A 21,368-nucleotide genomic window follows, 5' to 3' on the forward strand; every position below is an offset into this window, starting at 1 on the left:
AAGGGAAGTTGAGGCACAAGGCAGTTTACTTTTAGTTGTGTTTAGTTTGAATTATCTGGTTTTAATGAAGAATCATGAGGATACTCCAAGAAATAAGAGTAGGATGTATGCCAGTTCTTGAGATATAAATATGTAGATTTTTAGATTTGGAAAATTTCCAGAAATCATATAATCTACCAATTTTTATGCTTTTGGAACACCCAGATCTCTGCCTTTTGTTTTTCTAGGTCACACTGCCCACTACAGAAATAGGTTTGACACACATTTGGAATGAATAGTGAAATAATGAACCAATTCTTTTTTACAGAACTATTATATTGGAATTTTATCTATAGATGCAGCCACTTTATAAGATCTCTGATGGGACTAATAGTAGTATTATCTACTTAATTTTAATAATGTCTATTGCCAAGGATTGTTCATAACTTATAGTTCTGTAACAGATAAAGGAGAATATTTGAAATTAAAGGGAATCTAATTTAAGGAAAGAGGCATGTTTTTAGTTGTGTAATGATATTGAGATTGATACCATATAGGAATATACCTTATTCTTATTGTTTTTATTTAATATTTAGCTCTTTATTTTATTATGATCATTTTTAGCACTATAAAAGTTAAGTATAAATATTAAAAAAATCAGTTTTAACAGGTTATCATTTAAAACTGAGAATTTAAATTTAACTATTCCTCTAGCATGTTCACTTTTGAGTTCCATTGTTCTTTTACATAAATATTTGGTTAAAAACTTTTAGTTTAATAAAATTTAGTGTTAGGCTTATTTTAATGTCTTTTGAGAACATTTAAAAAATCTTCCCTTTATATCTAGGATATTGTTACATGATTAAAGCCAAAGCCTTTTTTTTTCTCCTAAGTAGAAGTTTTTAAAATTAGAATATACATTTTTAGGATAAAACCTTTATTGAGAAATATTAGATAATTTTTGGATAATTATTAAAATGATTAATTAAAATTTTTATTTTTTGGAACATGTTAGCAAACATTTGAGTGCATAATGAATTTATTATTCAAATATACAGTGCTGTTTTAAATTTGTTGTATTTTATGAAGAAAGGAGCACTATGTTATATTTTATTCTTCTTTATAAAGAGGAAAAAATAGTCCAGAGCAAGGATCAAAGCCAAGGTAGAGCAACTTGTTAAACACTGTGGAATTAGACACCCCCCCCCCAACACTTCTCCTGTGATACTTCCAAAGCAGCTGCTACAGATAAACTCTGGAGCCCCAGATGGTGGTTGCCTAATCCTCATGAGAATTCATGTCCTGGAAGCAGCTCTTATCTCTCCAGACCTGACATTGTCTGTGAGCTTTCGCTAAGGAGGGAATAATATAAACATGCTATGCATGAGTTTCACTTCTTGAATATGTCAAAGACACAGGAAGTTATAGTAAAGTATAATAAGAATGTAGTTCATATTATTGAAAGTGTTATTTAAAGCACTTGATTCAAGCTTGTGATGAGTGATGATGTGTAGTTGGGAGGAAAGGCACAATGAATATTTTTTTGAAACAGAAATGCCACTCCTTCCAATATCATGAGTTTGGAGGTGTAGATTTGTCATTAAATGTGCAATATGCAGAAGAATGTACTGTTATGTAGTTTGTTTCAATCTAACAATTTGAAATAATCCACCTTGTAAATGATGTTCCCTTCTTTTATTTCCCGCCTAGTAGTCCTCTTTGTTTGGAAAGTCAGAACAACAGTTTTTGCTCTTCTGGATTTAACGCTTTGTTAAAAAAAAAAAAATTCTGGGAATCTGATCTGTGAGATCTGGTCAAGTATAAATGACAAGTATAAATGGATTTTTCTTTAGCATAGCAACCAAATGTTCTGAAGTGGAGCTATAGAATATTAAAGGCAGTGTCTCATTGAACATGTGAGCAGGAACATTGACACTGTCATCATGAATAATTGGCAAATCACATATTCCTTGATAATATGACTCTAAATAGGCAATAAGGGAAATTTTTGCCCTCCTTATTATAAAATTTGTAATCAAACATAACTGCAATATCCCTCATAATAAAGCTTAAGTCTATCTTTCAAATATTCTCATTTCTCTAAACACCCTGTTCCCATTCACTTCAGACTTTCCACTAGTTCCAGAATCTATGGTGTCCATTTTTTTCATACCATTTTTCATTTTTTTTAATCTTCTGTACAGCCCTTTCTCAAAGAAGCTCCTTGTCACCCTATGAGACCCAGCTCAAATATCACTTCTTCTCTGAAGTTTTCCTCAGACTTCATCATTTCATCTTCTTTTCACCCAGAGTGCTCTATCCAGAGAACTTTTCTAAACTATAGATTTACATATGCCTCAATACTTATTTATGTGTGTGTTTGTGTGTGTATGTATATATATATATATATATATATATATATATATATATATATAATTACAATGCATATTAAGTCCAGTATTTCAGCCTAGTTTGTTTTCCTTTGGTTCACATTGTAGCCAATCTCATCTCCTCTCTCTCTCTTTTCAGCTATTGTCCTGTCATGGAGTGACTTGCTATTATTTTCTTAATGAGTCTGTTTCATGTGTTTGTTCTTTGCTCTGAGTTGCCTCCATTCTGTTCATTTTAATCTTTCTTGTTTAAGATCTTTGCCAAATCTTGGCTTCTCCACAAGATCCCCAAATTCCTAATTACTCAGAAATCACAGCACTTTGTTCCCCTCTCACAGCACCATTGCATATTTTATGTAAGACATTATACTAGATTCTATTGAAAACAAAAGTGACTCAGAAAAAAATATTCTAATCCTTAAAAATTAATAGTCTAGACAGGTTGACTATAATACAAAGTAGAAAAGGTAGGTGCCATGAGAGAAAAAGAATTCAGTACCAGGAGAGATTCCCTGTACTTGGCAAACTTAATAAGGAAGGCATATTGTAATTATCTGTGTTTGCCTTTCCTTTTCAATTGGGAGCTTCTGATGATAGGGCTAGCCCACTTAAACTTTGTATCCTCTGCAGTGCCTAGCACAGTATTTCAGGAAGGAGGTAGAGAAGGAGATATATTGGAAAGATTAATAAAAGAACTGAGTTAAAACCTGGACTTCTGTTAGATAGGATAGATGGTGGAGTGAAAGAAGAGGTACCAAAGAACTGTATTCAGTTTTTTACATTGAAATAATCGATGATTGACCCTTGGTGTGTTTGTCACATTTTCTTTGCTTTATGAAATTCTTTTGCCTGCTGCCTGCTAGAGTAGCCTGAAACCAAGTGCTTGCCACCTGTGTCCTTTAGCTGGCTACCCGCTGAACTCATTTTTCTATAGCTTCCTGTTTCTGTCATATTTGCCACACCCCCCTCACCACCCACATTCCCTTTTTTGGGGGTTCTGTTTCCTGTAGTACATTAAAAGGCCAAACAAAACATGCCCCAGATGGTGCTGTTCTTTATTAAGATCTCTCACCACTTTGTGTTCCTATTTAAAAGAAACAAAAAGCAAAACAAAAAGACACATGCTGCTGCTTTGTAACCCAGCTGGCTCTGATTCCTCTTATTCTTATCTTTGCTGTTCTCTCTCATTCTTGATTTCTTCTCTGTTTCTTCTTTTATATAAATCCACTCCCACTTCTGCACCATCTTCATGAAATCTTTATATTTTCTCTTGACTGGATCATACATTTTCTTATTGCTCTGCATTCTTAATCCTTTTTCTCAGTTTTCTGTTTTTCTAATTCCCTTATTGCTCATCATTTATTTTTAAAGCAGTGCTGGGATCAAACCTAGGCCTCAGATGTGCTAGGCAAGTACTGGGGCTCTGTATCTTGAATCCCATCTTTTTTCTGTTTTATTTTCTTTGTCATGTCCACTTTCACCTTTCTTATCCTCCAGCTCTACTCCTTTTTCCATTCTTCACTGTATATCATTAAAAAAAAATGAAAAGAAGATCCTAAACAACACAAAAATTCTCCATCTATTTCCAGGCTTCATTTTGTATTTTATTTTCATAGTCTCTATTGTTTTAATTAGAGCTGATTCCATGCTTTCCACTTCATTTATTACTTTTTGTTATTTTTGCATATCTTCTTCATAATAAATCTTAAAAAGTAATAATCCCAGATCTTCTCTTTTCTTTCCATTCCCCATTTCATGTGTTTCCTTTTTCCCCTTTCCTCACAGTGATTGTGTGTGTGTTTGTGTCTGTGTGTGTGTGTTACGGCTCTAAGATGGGTAAGATGTGGCTGACGTATAGCTGAGTCCTGCAATACTACCTACCTATTTGAAGGTGAAGGTAAAAATGGGAGCCAGTTCGAAAGAAGGGAATAAGAGCCAAATAAGAAATTGGAGAACATGTATTGCTGTTTGTACATTATGCTTTGTGGGAAATAGAGTTGCAAGTGTAATTGAGAAACAAGAAGATGGGAGAAGTGGGTCATAAGTGTGGGCCATTGGGAGACTCTGTGCTTAGATACCTATCCTTTCTTCCCTCCCCCTAACTCACACCTACCATCAAGTTCTGTTCATTATAAATGCATGTGGTTTAGCCCGCCCTCTTTGGACTTTAGAAAATGCAAATGTCCTGTGATACTAAGTCTCATTTAGACCTGTGTGAATTAATCTTAATCAGATTGTGAATAGGAATTAAAATTTTAATTTGGAGTATGAGGGAAAGGCAGTTCAGGGAGGGCAGTTTCCATTGGGTAGAAGAGGCTGTGGGAAACCAGGATATCATTGCATTTTTTATAACTTTGATTTTAAATTCGTTGAATTTTTAAAAATCTGAAACAGATGAAGATCTAGTTTAAATTCTTTATTTTATAAGTGAAAAAATGATTCAGTGATTGATTTGTTCAGGTCTTACCGCTTTTTAGTGTTTAAAAAGGGTCAATTTTATCCATTATTCTCTTTATAACACCATATTATTTTTGTACTACATTAGCTCCGTAGCCATTCCTTGACTTGAAGTGGAAGGAACAGGATCAAAGAGAAAAAGGGACAAAAAGTAATATGTTTATATGTCCTTCCACTTCCTCATTCCTTTCTTTCTTTATTGTCACTTTATTCTGAATTTCCATATTTGAAGAACAGATCCCGCTTGAATGCCTAAGGATCTGTTGTATTGCCAGTGGAAGAAAACAAAAAAGTTAGATCTTTATTAAAGAGGAAAGGTAGTAATAGGTATTTTTAAAAGTCTTTCTGTGCCATTTTATGTTCATCAAAATCACTACTTCTGAGATAACAGAATCCTTTTTTGTCTAGAAAATCTGAATGGGTGGGAGGGAAGCCAAAACTGACTGGAGAATCAAGGTCCAGCATTACTTTAAAAAGTTGAATGTGTTTAAATCAGCAGGGCCCAATGACATGCATCATAGGGCACTTAAAGATTTGGCAGATATCATTGCTGAGGCAGTAGCAAATTACCATGCACAGGATGTGAAAAGAACAGAGTAATGGTAGTGCTTCTAAGCCATCACTTTTGTTAGCCTAGTGCTCTTCACCACCTCCCCCTAAAGCTATAGAAACAAAGACACTATACAAAACTCACATTATTTGCATTGCATTGGCCTTTCAAAACACCATTTACCCAGCCATATCCCATTTTCCCTTGTCATTTTCCCAACTTACACATTCTAAATATAAATCCAGTGTGGTTTTAAAAATTTGTATAATGTCTGTGGAAAATAGAGAGTAAAAATAAAGTTTTCATTCATAGGCATTTCTAGAATCCCAGATTTCAGAGTACTTTTAACATATTGTTTCATTTGACCCTCCAACAAACCCTGAAAGTCTCTGGTATGCTATGTAAAGATAAAATTAGCTCAGTATGCCATAAAAGAATTTTTCATTCTGTGGATTCAGTTTGTATTATTAGACTAGTCTGTCTTTACTTATTTATTTTATATACTCTACCTGTTTCCACAAAGGGGTTTGAGATAGCTTGAGATAGGATGAATATACAATAGACATTTACAAACAAAGCTGTGTGGTTGAAAAATCAGATTAAATTTTCTCTTCCAAGAACCTGAGGTGAAATGATTTCTGTTCTTAAACATTAAATTTGGCTCTCAGCTTCAGCAACTAAAGCAAAAGTAAATGTAATGGATTGTGTATTTTGTTGTTTTAATTAGAGTTGCATATTACTTTTTCCTTTTATTATGGTTATTTACATATGCATTATATTATATCTGTAAACTCTTTCAGAGGAAGGACCTTATGGCTCCATGTCTATCAACATCATAGAAGTTAGCACAAGTGAACAAATGGTTAGATATGATTTATGTTGAGGAAAGTAACTTCTTTTGGCATTGGAATCTAAGAGAAAATCTAGCATTTGAATTTTTATGAAAGAAACACTGAGTAATAAGGTTTTATAAATGATGCAAAAACAGTTCTTTTACAGCCCTTGGTTTTATTGATCCCACAAAATCCACAGAGGATAAATAGGAAAGGAAAGGTGGCATCTCAAATAAGTCATGAGTTTAGAGTCAGATGGACCCTAGTGTATTCCAGATCTGCTTTGAACTCTGTGACCTTGGATGATGTATAGACTTATTTGAGCTTTAGTTTCTTCATTTGAAAATAGGACTAATAATACTTTTCTCGAGGTGATTTTTGATTTGGTTAAATGAAGTAAACTAGGTAACTAACAGTTTCTTTCTAAAGAATATAATTTTCTGAGATGAACATTTGTTTTCCAGTTAAACATATCTTGGTTTTATTTTTTTGACTATAGATAGTTACTTAACAAATCTAATCTTTCTTTTCTCATTTGTAAAATAATAGAAATAATAATAATGGAATAAGTGTTAAAACCTGGGATGTAGAGCATTTAATTATTACTAAGCATCAATACAGTTATTATTAATGATACTAAACATTCAATACAGTTATTATTAATGATATTGTGATAAATAAAATATTTTCATTGAGAACTATATCAGTGTTGGCCCAGATACATTGAATGGAATGTTGAATTTTGGTATATTTGTCAGTAATGGATCCAGGTGGGGGTGGGAGGAGATAAGGCTCTAGGTAAGTGCTTAGATTGGTGATTTTTCTGATATTTCATCCTTGTAAAATCATAATCATGAGCTGGGGTGTACCTCAGAGGTCAAGCGCATGGGTTCCAATCCCCAGTTAACCCCACCAATTAAAATCATAGTTATTTGATAACAAGTAAGGCCCTCTTATATTCCCATAATGTGGATTGAATGAATGGTTCTACAAGGCCAGCTATCATGCAGAGTTGTAGCCTTGCATTAAGATGAGAAAAATGGGGGCTGGGATTGTGGCTCAGCGGTAGAGCGCTTGCCTAGCACGGGCAGGACCCGGATTCAATTCTTAGCACCACATAAAAATAAAGGCATTGTGTTGTGTCCATCTACACCTTAACAAAAAAAAAAATGAGAAAAATGAGTTGTTTTCTATACTTAGTAATGGAATATCCTGGCATTCTACTATTGTTTTTTGTTTGTTTTTGTTTTTTTGGTTTTTTTTTTTTTTGGTACTGGGATTGAACTCAGAGGGATGCTTTATCACTGAGCTACATCCCCCAGATATTTTTAAATTTTGAGATAGGGTATTAGAAAGTTGCTGAAGTTAGCCTTGAAATTGGATCCTCCTGTCTCAGCCTCCAAGTTGCTGGGATTACAGGTGTGTATCACCACACCCAGTTCTATTTTTAAATGCCAGCACACATTACATTCATGAAACCATATCATTTACATTTCTTTTTACTAGTGTGGTCTTATTTCTTTATACTTTTTTAAATCTTTGCTACCTTCTACTTCCAGAACTCACCTACCCCAAAATAACTTTTATAATAAAACTTGTGTGTATACTGTTGTTTTCTTCAATCACATATCCATTCCTAAACATTCATTTGTACTTTAGGTGATCGTATTGTTTAAAAATGAGATCATATTATAAATAATTAAACTTTAGCACCACTAGTATATTCTCACAACTTTTAAGTGACATAATATTCCAAAACTTAGATGTATTATTCAATCATTCTTCTGTTGATGCTTATGCTTTAAGCTCCACTTCAAAGTAAAATATTTAAGATAATAATTTTTAGCAAAGAGCTTTCTAAACTGGATTGTTTATATCTTTCTCTTTAATTTTTCTGAACATTATGTACTTCTTTTTATTTTGGCAAAATATATATTTCTTATAATTGACCACTTAATCATTTTTACACACATAGATCATTGGCATTAAGTACATTTATATTATTGTGCATCCCCATTTCTGTTATCCATTTCTAGAACTCCTCTGTCATCTCATACTGAATCTCTGTACCCATTAAACAGTAACTTTCTATCACCCCCCAACAACCACTGTTACACTTTTTCTATGTATTTGACTATTCTAGTTATACCTCATATAAATGGAAGCATACAATATTTGTCTTTTTGTATTCAGTTTATTTCACTTAGCATAATGTCTTTGGCGTTCATCCATGCTGTGGCATGAATCTAATTTTATTTTACCTAGTACTGGGGATTGAATCTAGGGGTATGTTTACCAGTAAGCTATATCCCCTGTCCATTTTTAAATTTTTCCTTTCTGAGAAAGAGTCTAACTAATTCTGTGGCTGGCAATCCTCTGCCTTAGCTTCTCTTCCAAGTAACTGGGATTACAAGGTGTATGCCACTGCCACTGGCCCAGTCTCAGCCTGTGGCCCTGGGCTGTGAACTTTATTAGTGCTTCTCAGTCTCCCGGGCCCACCTTTAGGTGAGACTAGATGGCTAGATGGGCTAGAATCAGGCATTTCCTTTTCCTTAGGTGGATTGGATTCTAATAAAATCTTAGCAAACTCTGGTAAAATAGTTTCTCCAAAGGTAGGCTTTGTTAAGAACAGAATGTTTTGGGCTTATTTCAAAAATGATTCCTGTTCTCCCCCTGCTGAATCTAAGAGGGGATTTTTGTTTGATATTCACTATGAGGACCTTATAGAACTCCTATAGGTAAAACTCACCAAAGAGTAGCATCTCTCTTATGATTAGATTCCACCCCCCCCCCCGGAGTTTTTAACTCTTGAAGTTATCTCCATAGAATCTCTAGTAATTTATCATTTACAGTTTAGGTTTTCCTACTCTGGCATTGTTTCTTTGGATATTTCTGCTGATGGGTTTCTGTTACAATAAGTTGTGATTCTGTCTGTCAACCTGAACTACTTTTGATCCTTATATCCCATATCCAAATCAGTAGTAAATCCTGTTGGTTTAAGCCTTTGGAATGTCATTTAGAAGCAGATTCTGATTACTTCTTATTTACACTGCTACCACTTTGTTTCAATCCAGCATATCATAATCTGGACTATTGCAGTCGTCTTCTAGATTGTCTGTTTGTCTCTGCCAGCAGATAGAAACTTAAGTCAGATGATGTCATTCCTTTGCTCAAAAACTCTATGGTAGCTATCTTTTTCACTTTGAAAAACTTTTGGTGTTCATCATGATGTAAAAGGCTATGTATAATCTGGTTCTTTATATCTCTGATGTTATCTTTTGATGATCACCTACTAGAACTTGGTTCAGCCACACTGACTGCTAGTTCTTAAAAGTTCCAAGTACATTCTTGTCTTCAAGCTTTTGCACTTGCAATGCTTTCTGTGGAATATCCTTTTTTCTCAATATTTACATGGCTATCTCCCTCCCTTTCAGATTTCTGCTCAAATGTCATCAGAGACTCTCTTTTTGGCGAAGGTAAAATTAACATCCCTTAACCCCATCATTTCTCTCTTTTATTTTTCTCCATAGAATTTATTACTATCTCACTTATTTTATATGTATGTGTATGAATGCATGTGTAGGTATATAGACATGTGTGTCCATATGTATGTATGTTTTTAATAGTTTTATTCATTCTACCAATTCAAAAATGTTTTTCTTATATTAATTTGTCTTGATGGCCTAGAACTAAACTTGACTAGACACTGAATAAATGCTCTTTGAATGCATGATTGAATAAAGCAGGTGGGAAAAAACAAGAAAGAATCATGTGAATAAAGTGGGCCTTTGGGTATTTAACAGCATTAGGCTTCTGAAGGAGAGTGGTAAGGTAGAAATGTCTTTGGGGTGAAGGTATTGAGAGTGGACATGCTGGTACTAAGGATTACTTGGTAATCTGATTACTTGGGCAGATTGCCCATGAAGTCAGAGGTGTTCTGAATTATGAATCTTTTTTTATCCACCAAGGACAATTTTTTTTTCTCTTATTTGTCCATTCTTACTCCATGCTATGTGAATAGATCTTTTTTTGGGGGGAGGGGGTTGGAGTAGGTTAGAATAAGCAATCTTTCTTTTACCCTTTCTCAGTTTTCTGGGTTATTGTCATGGCCATTTCCAGTCCTTTCCTGCCAACTTGATTGTGTTCCCTCTGGTGGCTGGCTCTCATCTCCCTGGTTTCATTTTTGTCAGGAAGGGCGTTATATATGTGCACTTTATCTCTGAATGCTAAGAGAATACTCGTCAAACTGACAGTTGGTGTGACTACTGGTTGCCACTTGACATGGAAAACGACACCTAAAAGTCTGCATTTGCAGGCGTGGGCATTCAGGAGACTCACAAGAAATAATATTTGTCAAGTATATTTATCAAGATATATTTATCAAGTAGAGATAATGTTATTGATGAACATTTATATTCTGTTAAAATGTGTCCTTTCTCTACATTTTATTTCCTGCGTATACGGTCTATGCTTGTCTTATATGTCTTTTTCATATGATAAGAAAATATAGAAGGGGCTGGGGATGTGGCTCAAGCAGTAGCGCGCTCACCTGGCATTCCTGCAGCCCAGGTTCGATCATCAGCACCACATACAAACAAAGATGTTGTGTCCGCCGAAAACTACTAAAATAAATATTAAAAGTCTCTCTCTCTCTCTCTCTCTCTCTCTCTTTCTCTCTCTTAAAAAAAAAAGAAAATATAGAAAACACCTGAGAATTTTGAAGACTAGTTGTCTAGTAATGAACTAGATTTATTTTATTGTTTTGTACAGCACAGCATTGATCTCCTTCCCCTGTTTTGACAACTGCAGTGTTTCCCTAATATTCATTAAATATAACTAAAGCTAGCATTTAAGGAAATTCATTACCTAAGCCCTTTCCCCCAGCCTACGTATTCTAGTCTTATTTCTTGGTTCCCTCTCATATTCCCTCTCCTGTAGTCTTTTTGTTTTTAAGCAGTTCTTTGTAGCCTCTCTGGGATTCCTTTGAAGAAATGAGAATAAGTAGCCAAGGCTTTTTCTCTCTGCTTTTTTTATTCAGGGCCTTTAGGTTTTAACTTCTCTTGCACATTTGTCTTATTTTGAAATAATAGGACTCCATAACCAGAAGAATGTTTGAAAGACACTCCATTTGTCTGGTCAAATGATTAGTGTGTGTGTGTCCTCTATGTCTATCCATTTCTCTTTTATATGCCTACCTGTTCACACACATTCCCTAAGATGTTATACTTAGACTTTCTTGTGGCTTTGCTTTTTGGTGTAGTTCCTGTCTGTCAAGAGAATGCTGATTTCCACAGTTGATCATTCATATAGTGCACATTTCTGTACTTGGAATAGTGTGTCAGTTCCAAAAATTTTATTTCTAAGGAACTTATAGTAAATTTTGGAATGAACTATGTGATTAAAATCTTTAGGGATTTATATGTTTTGTTAACTTATGACCTTGTATGAATGATGAACAAAGACAAAGAGCTACTTCTGTTAGAAATAGTAAGTCTTAAGTTGGGGCCACAATTATTTCAATGAGTGAGTACTTCTACAGTATTGATGAAGTTTAGTAGGAGGGTAGAATTTAATATATCTATAATTGTTCAACCTATAGAGTTGGTTTTGTTTGTTTTGGAGTTTTAAAAATAATATAAGCTGTATATGAAACCAACATGGATTATATTTTTTTGTGAGTTTTATTATTCTGAATTTTATAGGAGAGTTTCACATGTTTCAATGCTTCTTTTTCCTCTCTAGCTTCTTGATGAAATGGTGACTTAGGAATTTTTTTGTGTGTCAATTGCTGAAAATTTTGTAATTATAATACAGTTTAGAAGAATACACTTATCTTTCCTTAATTTTAGTCCTAAAATACTGAGTTCCCTTAGGGTGGTATTTACCTTGAATTTACATAGTAGATAAGAAGTATATTTCATAATGATAGTCCTTTTACTTCCCAATACTTTTTAAGCTTTAGTTTTCATGTCTTGGAAGTAGAGTGCTATTGATGTGATACTGTTTTATATTTAACATTTCCCACTGTAGAACATTAAAATGTAAATATTGCCCAGCAGTCTATAAAGGATAATTGTTACTTGTATAAAACATTCAAAATTGTTTTCTCAGAAAACCTGTAGCTGAAGCAGTGGTTCTCAGTTAGGGATGGTTACCCCTTCACCTCCTAGGACTATTTTGGTAATGTCTGGACACATTTTTGGTTGTCACTGCTGAGGTTACAGAAGCACTATTGGCATCTATTGGGTAGAGGCCGGGGATGCTAAATCCTTCAGTGTATAAAATGGTTGCCTACAAAAAAAAAAACAAACAAACTTTATTTCGCTCTCTTTCTCTCCTTTTTTTGTACTGGGGATTTAGCCCAGAGGTCCTTTACCACTGAGCCACATCCCCAGACCTTATGTTTTATTTTGAGACAGGATCTCCATAAGTTGCCTAGGACCTCAAAAGTTGCTGAGATGGCCTCAAATTTGTAATCCTCCTGTCTTAGTCTCTCAAGTTGCTGGAATTTCAGGCGTGTGCCTCCACCCATGTCAACTAATAATTTTCCTGCCTCAAATGTTAGTAGTACCAAGGTTGAGAAACCTCAAACTCAACACATATTCTTCTACCTTACTTAAAAATGTGTATTTTACTTAGACCTATCTTTCTGTATAGGCATACAGATTTAGCCATTTTCCCAATAAATTTCCCTAAAATTTTTTTTGAAAAAAGTTTTCTTACCTTTGAAAGGAATAGATCTTTAAAACATCTATTTTTATTTAAGAAAGTTGTAAGTGTGAAATAGCTATCTGTGTATGTATGAAATAGCTATCTATATCATTGGATGAATAACAATTAGAAAATCTTAGTAAATATTCCTGCCAACAACAAAACTCTAAGGTTCTAGGATCTGCTTAAGGCAGCTAAGTCTTACTTCAGGGTCCCCATCTAACAGAATAGTTACTTAATGTTAACACACTCTCCCTCTCTTTGTATTGTTGCCCCCAAATACAGTATTGACAGCTTCTATACCTTTGCAGTATACTATCGTTAATATCTTCTGTATCTTTTTGTAGTGTTCTCTGTGGTTATATAAAGAACACACACACACACACACACACACACACACACACGCAGTGTGGAAGTCATTATGAACACCTGAGACATACTTTTCACTTTTACTCTGTAACATTCCTTGATTAATATAGAGCTTGTTTTCTTTTTTAATAGCTATATGATATTGTATGGGATATATACAGTGGCTATTTCAGTTTATTGAACTATCCCACTAGATACTTAATTGTTTTCAGTTTTTTTAACCACGTCAAACAATATTACAAGTACATATACTTTTGTGCTGTATATTTTTTAATCAGGAAAATTGGTTTAGTAATGGTTAGTGCCAAGAAGGAATAATAAGAATATCACAAATTGTTTGTTTGAGCTTGGATTTTTCCTGGAATTTGACTAATGTTTAATTCCAAACTGTGATGACTTTAGTTACACCACAAAAGAAGGTAAATGTTATTACTGCTCATCCTGACTGGACCAACATCTTTTCCTTATTTAAAAGGAGGTAAGTAACAAAACTTAACCAAAAAAAAAATAATAATAATAAGTTTATGGATATAGAAAGAAATGCTTAGAAACTATCTTAAAAGAAGTATTAGTTAAAATTTCAAAAGCAGATGATTCAAAGTAAAACAAAAGAGCTTGTCAGTTGTATAATACAAGGATCCTAATATGTCTCAAAACTTTTTATAAACTGTCCAGTTCAGCATATGCTTTTTATTGTTGTTAATGTTTATTCATCTGATGATACTGTATCTCTAAATACTGAGTGAATGTTAGATTAATTATTCTGCCAGGCAGATAGTGTAAGAAAAGGCTAGATGTGTGGACTCTAGTCCTGGCTGTGCTATTGTTGACACAGATAGGTCAAGTTTTCACCTCCCATAATCTCCATTTCTTTCCTTATTATAAACTTGATTGTTTCTAAAAATTTTTTATGTCTAAAAAGTTATGAATTATTATTATGCACATTCCTTTTTTAGTGCTATCTTCACATTTACATTTCCCAGAGTCACTGCATAGTAGATCAGTAGCATTGAAAAGCCAGGTAGGATCTGGAAATGAAAAACATTTTCACTTAAGTTTTTAGATCCCTAACCAACATTTGGTATGAGGTTTGCTTAGTGGTACTTGTGTGCATTTGTGTATATGTGTGTGTGTGTGTGTGTGTGTCTCATAATTCGTCTGCCAAGAAAATTACTTTCTAGCATAGACATTTTATAAAGAATCATTTATTCTGTTTTGTTCCCCAAAAAGATTTTTGAAACCCCAATTTGCATATCTAAGTGGCAAAGCCCTAAACTTCAATTATCCAGTAGTTTAACAAAAACTCATACTGCAACACTCATTAATACATTTGAGTATACTGTAAGTTCAGAATATGAATTATCTAATAGTGAGCAGTGCTACATTACGTTAATTCTTATGTTGTTGGATTGTTAAGAAAACATTTCGAAAGCCATGTTAATTGCGGATGTACAAAAAAGGAACTAGGAAATGTTTTTATTATGTTGAATGAGCTCTGCAATTTGAAACTTTTACACCTTTGGAACATTTTTCTGACACTCAAATCTTTTTCTTTGATTTCATTGTATTGTTTTATGAATTTATTCAATGTATTATTAATGTCTTAACTAGAGGATATAATTTTTGATCTTGGCTTCTAAAGCATGTGCCGTTTCTCTGACCAGTATAGGAATGAATATAGTTGCTTAGCTAGTAACAGAAGGTCTCAGTGCTCTCCTGCCACCACAAAATTCTTACTTTGACCTCTGGTGCTATTTCAGAGTCCCCCCCCCCCCCATAATTATTTCTGATAATTCTGTAGTATAATTGTTGGAGGGATATAGTTAGTAAAATAAATTTAAGGTGTGGAAGATATCCTTTTCGAACATTAGCAATAATGAAATTGAATTTCAAGGCGTACACTTTTTTGTAGCTATTTGAGTGTTGAATTGTCAGTCTTTGTGAAGTGAGTATTGTGACATAGGCAGTTGAAGAAGGGTATATTTCTTATGTAATTTTAGAAATTAGGGTTAAGGAAAATAAAAACTTTAAAGCTCCCCATATATTAAATTTTAATAACATTGATATGCTGCTTGCTTTATGAAACCTTTTATTACAAACAGTTATGAATATGAACATCTCATTTGACTACTGATGAACAGAGGGGAAAATCTAAATTAAAACTTTAAATACCACTATTTAATTACCCAAATGGCTTTGACTGTGTTAAAGAGTGCCTGGGATTATTCTGTTTTTCAATTTGTTTTAATGCTTCCTTGGTAAAAGCTGATGGATTCCCAGGCCCATTGCTGTCACTGATGAACTATATAAAGATAAATGACATTATGGTAAATTCCACTTAATGACACATTTTTAATTTTCAGAACACAGACATTTTCAGGCTAGTGAATGAAGGCTAATTACCTCAAGATCAGAACAAAATAACTCCTCATTTCGAAAGATAATAGAAAAGAAATGTTGCAGATTAATGATGCTATTTATCTTTAAAGGAAAAAAATTTTATCTTTATCCAGATAGCATAGCTCCCTGAGGAGCATGGTTATAAAATGAATCTGAAGTCGCAACTTAATAGGTTATTAAAATTGTGAGTGCAGGCTCTCCTGCTTTAGTCTTTCCATAAATTTAAATTGAAGGTCTGCTGTATTCAAAAAGGAGCAGCTTGTTTATGAGGCCAGAGGGAGCAACATAGGTTTCTGACAAAAGATGCACTTAACCTCTTTCTAATATCTTGCTTTTTTATTTTTCTGAATGAAACTTAACTATTTGCAAAAGTATTTTGCAATTTTGTTACTACTCTAATTGATAACCTAAGTGGAAGGAGCACACTTGGACATGTTTAATTAAGATTAAAATAAAAATGAAAACTAAATGCTTGATGCCTTGTTGGATATATATAAATCACTTTGTAATCTAATGCAATTATGTATATATATGTGTATATTTTTAAACATTTTAATTTTGTTACCTTAAAAAAAATCTTGGCCTATGAGAGTGTGATTTTGTGGTCACAGTTGGAAATTATGTAGGAATTGTTCAATAAATCATTATTCACAGTTAAAGGATTAGCAATAATCCTTTTACTACACTCCCATACAAGCAACAATATAGTGACTCAGATAATATTACTTGATCATAGAGGCTTTACACTGTTCCTGACATCTAAACTCCGTCTTTTGCCCTAGTAATATAATTATTATTTCTTTACTTAATAAGGTCATGCAGCATTTTATGTAATTTTCATTCATGTCTATTAAATAATACATGATTTGCCTGTGTTGATCATATTTCTGTACTTCAGAAAAATGTTTGTGACCAACATATAATAGAAATAACTGTTTCTTGCATTGGACAGAAATAGCTTCATATTATTTTAAGAAATTATTTTTCCCCTTTGCAATTTTATTTGGTCTAAATAGTTTAAATACACACACACACACACACACACACACACACACACATACACACATTTTATCTCATAGGGACAGCAGTGTACTTACTGATTGCCCCCAGCATCCTTTGATGTGAAATTTTTAGTTAAGACATTTCTTAGAGTAGTCAAGAATGGAATTCTTTGTAATTATAATGGCAGTGTGATTTGATTTTATATTAACTGTTATGAAAACCTTTATATTTTTAAACAATGTTCTTGCTGAAGTAGTTTTGATTCTGTAGGTTAAGGGTAATTTTTCTTTATATTATTTTTTTTACTAGTGATTATAATTGTACATAATACTAAGATTCATTGTTCATATTTGTACGTGCACATAATAGAATAGTCTAATTTTGTCAGTTAAAGTTAGGGGTGATTTCTAATAAAATAATTTTAGATTATTGAATCTGAAATCAGGAGGCTATATTTACTGAAAATTGAATAGTAGTAGAACACATACTTTGTGTCAAATTCTGTTTCACTGGTTTTTTTGTTGTTTTTTATTTTTCAATCCTTGGAATTGAACCCAGGGACATGCGCATGTGGGGAAAGTACTCTATTGCTCTAGTACTGAGCTACATCCACCATCCCCTAACTCATCATTCTTAGGATTGGTATTTAAAATATTACTGTAATGATGTAGCACTATAATATAAAGATAAGAACTACAATATTTTGGCATATTACAGAGCATTTTTTCCTTTCCAACATATCCCATACCAGGCTTTTTTTATTCTTTATTTTCTACAGGTGTATTTGTCTTATAGTGACTTGAGAGAAACTGATAAGAATTGTTAAGGTTATGATTTACAGTCCAGTAATCCTGAGAAAACAAAAATGAATCATCTTTCTTAGTATTGCAATAATTTGTTTATGTAATATTCTTCTTTCTAATTTTTAATAAGAATACATATAAAAGTAAAAAGAAATGTGTATTTTGTACTCATGAGAAAATTTTCAGTTAATTCCTCATTGTTCTCTAAATTCATTTTCAAATGTGTGCTATAAACCTGTTATTTCCCAGTGATTTGGGGGAAGATTTTATTTATTCTCAGTTTTTTAAAAAAATTATAAAAATTTTCTTTAAAAACTGAGCAATCTTTAATCAGGCAGTACGAAATAGCACAATAGTATAATCTAAGCAATCTAAGCAATCATTAATCAGGCAGAACGAAATAGCACAATAGTACAAAGATGGGAACTACCAATATTTTAGCATATTACAGAGCATTTCTTTCTTTCTTTCTCCCCTCCCCTCCCCTCCCTTCCCCTCCCCTTCCCCTCCCCAACCTTTCTTTATTTTTATTTTGAGGCAGGTCTTGCTAAATTGCTGAGGTGGGCTTTGAACTTGTGGTCCTCCTGTCTCAACCTCTGAAATTGTTGGAATAACAGATTTGTGCCACTGCACCTGGATAAAACTTTTTTTTCTTAAAAATTAAATTTATTTTAATGGATACCTCTTAGAATATATATATAAAAGCCACCACAACTAGCTTCTTTAAGTTTTCTTACTTGTTAAAAAAAAAAAAAGGATTTGGATACATTTAAATTGTATTCTATAGGGCTTTAGGAAAAGAAAAGTGGGTGATAGCAAGAGGAAGGTCTGGGTTTTCTCCTGCTTAACCAGACAATTCTGTTTTTTATTTTGTTTATTTGTGAGTCTACTTAGGATTTGATTGATAAAAAGTACTTACTTAAAAACAAAAAACTACTTCTATATTGGGTCAAGAACTAGCAAACGGTCCTACAGGTCACATCTGTCCTAGCATCATTTGCATAAAGTGTTTTATTGGAAGAAAGCCATGTTCTTTGGTTTACCTATTGGTCATGGCTGCTTGTGTGGCATAATTAGCAATTGTGATACAGAGTGTATGCCAAGCAGAGCTCAAAATATTTATCTGCTGATTCCTGGACTAGGTACTTATAATCTTATACTTGAAACTTAGTTCCTAGAGATGGCTTAAACTGTGTGGTGTGCAGTTCCTCTCAGACTACACACTAATTCTTAGCTAATTACTTTTGTTTTAAAGCATAATTAAGGATAAATCTTCATGAAATTCTGACCATTCACCCTCTGTATTCCCTAGCATGTTTTAAAGAATAGTTGTTTTGTGCTTATTATTATCCTAAGAACATAAAAGGAAATAATGTTCATATTGTTTCATAGCCCTTAGTTAATTTGGGTAGGCAAGATTAACACAGTGGAAATGATTATAGGACATTTTCAATAATATTATGGTATAGTCTCAGACTATGAATCTAAAAGTAAATTTAGTAGGAGTTCAAAGAACTCCTATTGTGGCAGGAATAGCCTATTAAGAAAATTTTGGGTTTTTTTTTTTTTTTTTTTTAAGAAATGTGACTTAAACTAGTCTGTGAAGTCTAATGGAATTTGAATAGATATCATGAAAGTTAAAAGGACTTTTCTTGGGTGAAGAAGCTAGTATAGAGAAAGGAATGAACTTAGAGGCAGCAAAGATTATTGGGCTTATTGGAGCAGTGAAAATGAAAGAACCTTAAAAGGAAGGAAATAGCAGATTACTAGATGACAGAGTTTCCTATGAAAGATACTTATAAATCATGTTATTGTTGGATAATAAGGGATACTTACTCTATCATGGTGTTGATAATCTATAACCATTGACAATGATTAGTTGGGCAAATACTGGATAGAATATTGTTATCATTTAATAAGTGAAAATACAGATAGTAAAACAGCATGCAACTAATTTGCATTTTTAAAAAAATATTTACACATGAAACAAAGGACTGAACATTCATATTGTTAAAAACTGGAATGGTTATCAAGAGATTTCTCTCATTCTTATACCATGAACATGTACATTTTAGGTTCTAAGGTGGTTTTTTTGTTGTTGTTGTTGTTGTTTTTTTTGATAGCAGGAATTGAACTCAAGGCGTTTAACCACTAAGCCACATCCTTAGTCATTTTTAATTTAATTTTTTTTTTAAATTTAGAGACAGATTCTCACTAAGTTGCTTAGGGCCTTGCTAAGTTGCTGAGACTGGCTTTGAACTTACCATCCTCCTGACTCAGCCTTATGAGCTACTGGGAGGGATTATAAGCATGTGCCAAATCACCTAGCTTATTTTGTTTTTAAGTAAAGAACAGTAATGTGGACTTTGACTTGGTCATAACAGAGAAGCAGAGACTGTATTTACATTAAACCACTAGGAAATCAGTCATACAAATAGGAAATAGCTGTGCATAGACATGATTTATAACAGTGATTGCTATGTATTTCACTTTTTTGATACTAAAGGGCATTTTTAAATATGGATAAACTTAAAATTGGATAATAAGCTATATAGGGCACTTATATTAGAGGGGAAGCAAATGAAATATAGTCTACAGCTACCCTTAACATATTGCCTAGTGAGTATCCACACTATAGTATCAGAAAGGGGATACATTTAGGTATCAGAGAAGGGATCACACTACAAAGAAAAGATATGGTTCAGAGTATGAGGAAGCCAAGATGTTTTGAATTTGTGGATAAAATTACTGAAGAGAAGGAAGAAATAACTGTGACATACAAAACAATCCTGATAAATTTTTGTCTGAGTACTATATATGTTGTAAGAGGAAATTACTCAAGACTGTAGAAATGCTAACTAGAAAGGAATAGGTGTGGGCTGGGGATGTGGCTCAAGCGGTAGCGCGCTCGCCTGGCATGCATGCGGCCCGGGTTCGATCCTCAGCACCACATACCAACAAAGATGTTGTGTCCGCCGAGAACTGAAAAATAAATATTAAAAATTCTCTCTCTCTCTCTCTCTCTCTCTCTCTCTCTCTCTCTCTCTCTCTCTCTCTCTCTCTCTCTCTCTCTCTCTCTCTCTCTCTCACTCTCTCTTAAAAAAAAAAAAGGAATAGGTGTGAAAATTCATGGAACTCATGCAAAGCATTTGCCACTGTAAATTTCCACTGCTTTTGCTGTATGCCATAAATATGGTAAATAAAATTGAAAAAAAAATCTAGCCAAACCGATTAGGAGACAAAACATAATGAAAGAAGACAGAGAGAGTATTTTCAGTAATGAAAGAAGGGATATCATACTAGTCTTATAGATGTTAAAAGTTTAAGGGAATTTAAAAAAAATTTTTTTTAGTTGTAGATGGACAGAATGCCTTTATTTTATTTGTTTATTTTTATGTGATTATTATGAACTACCTTAAATCAGTGAGTTCAACAATTTGAAATTGACAAATTCTTTGAAAGACACAAAGTTAAGGAGAAGTAGAAAACCTGAAGTTAAATTGGTAGGTAAAAACTTTTCCAAAGAGAAACCTACAGGTTCAGGTAGCATTGATAGTACATTATACCAAATTTTAAAGAAGAAATAATAGCAATTCTGTAAAAATTCTTTTAGAATATAGAAGGTAAGGTTAACACCTTGCAAATCATTTTATAAGGCTTGTTATCACCACACACATAAACTAGACAAGATTTTGCAAGAAAGCTGCAGACCACTGTCCTTCATGGATATAGGCACAAAAATCATTAACAGAATTTGTAGTATAGGTGAAGTTTATTTCAGGGTAGTTTAACCTGTGAAAAGTAATCAGTTATTCACTGAATTAACAGGCTGATAAAGAAAAACCCTATGATCTCAATAGATGAAAATAAGCAT

The 21,368-nt window shown here is 33.3% G+C and overlaps 1 protein-coding gene across 4 annotated transcripts in view; it reads left to right on the plus strand.

Moving 5' to 3' along the window:
- Positions 1–21,368, plus strand: part of Zcchc7 (zinc finger CCHC-type containing 7) — a 225,980-nt gene that overhangs the window by 76,762 nt on the left and 127,850 nt on the right. For 3 of the 4 annotated variants that reach the window (XM_021726992.3, XM_021726993.3, XM_040286053.2), the window contains exon 3: positions 9,644–9,685. The exons of the other annotated variant lie outside the window; for it this stretch is intronic. In XM_021726992.3, coding sequence (XP_021582667.2) covers positions 9,644–9,685 — 42 coding nt within the window. The remainder of the gene's footprint in view (positions 1–9,643; positions 9,686–21,368) is intronic. 4 annotated transcript variants of the gene reach the window in all.

The sequence above is a fragment of the Ictidomys tridecemlineatus genome, chromosome 4, assembly GCF_052094955.1.
Source record: "Ictidomys tridecemlineatus isolate mIctTri1 chromosome 4, mIctTri1.hap1, whole genome shotgun sequence".
NCBI lineage: Eukaryota > Metazoa > Chordata > Mammalia > Rodentia > Sciuridae > Ictidomys > Ictidomys tridecemlineatus.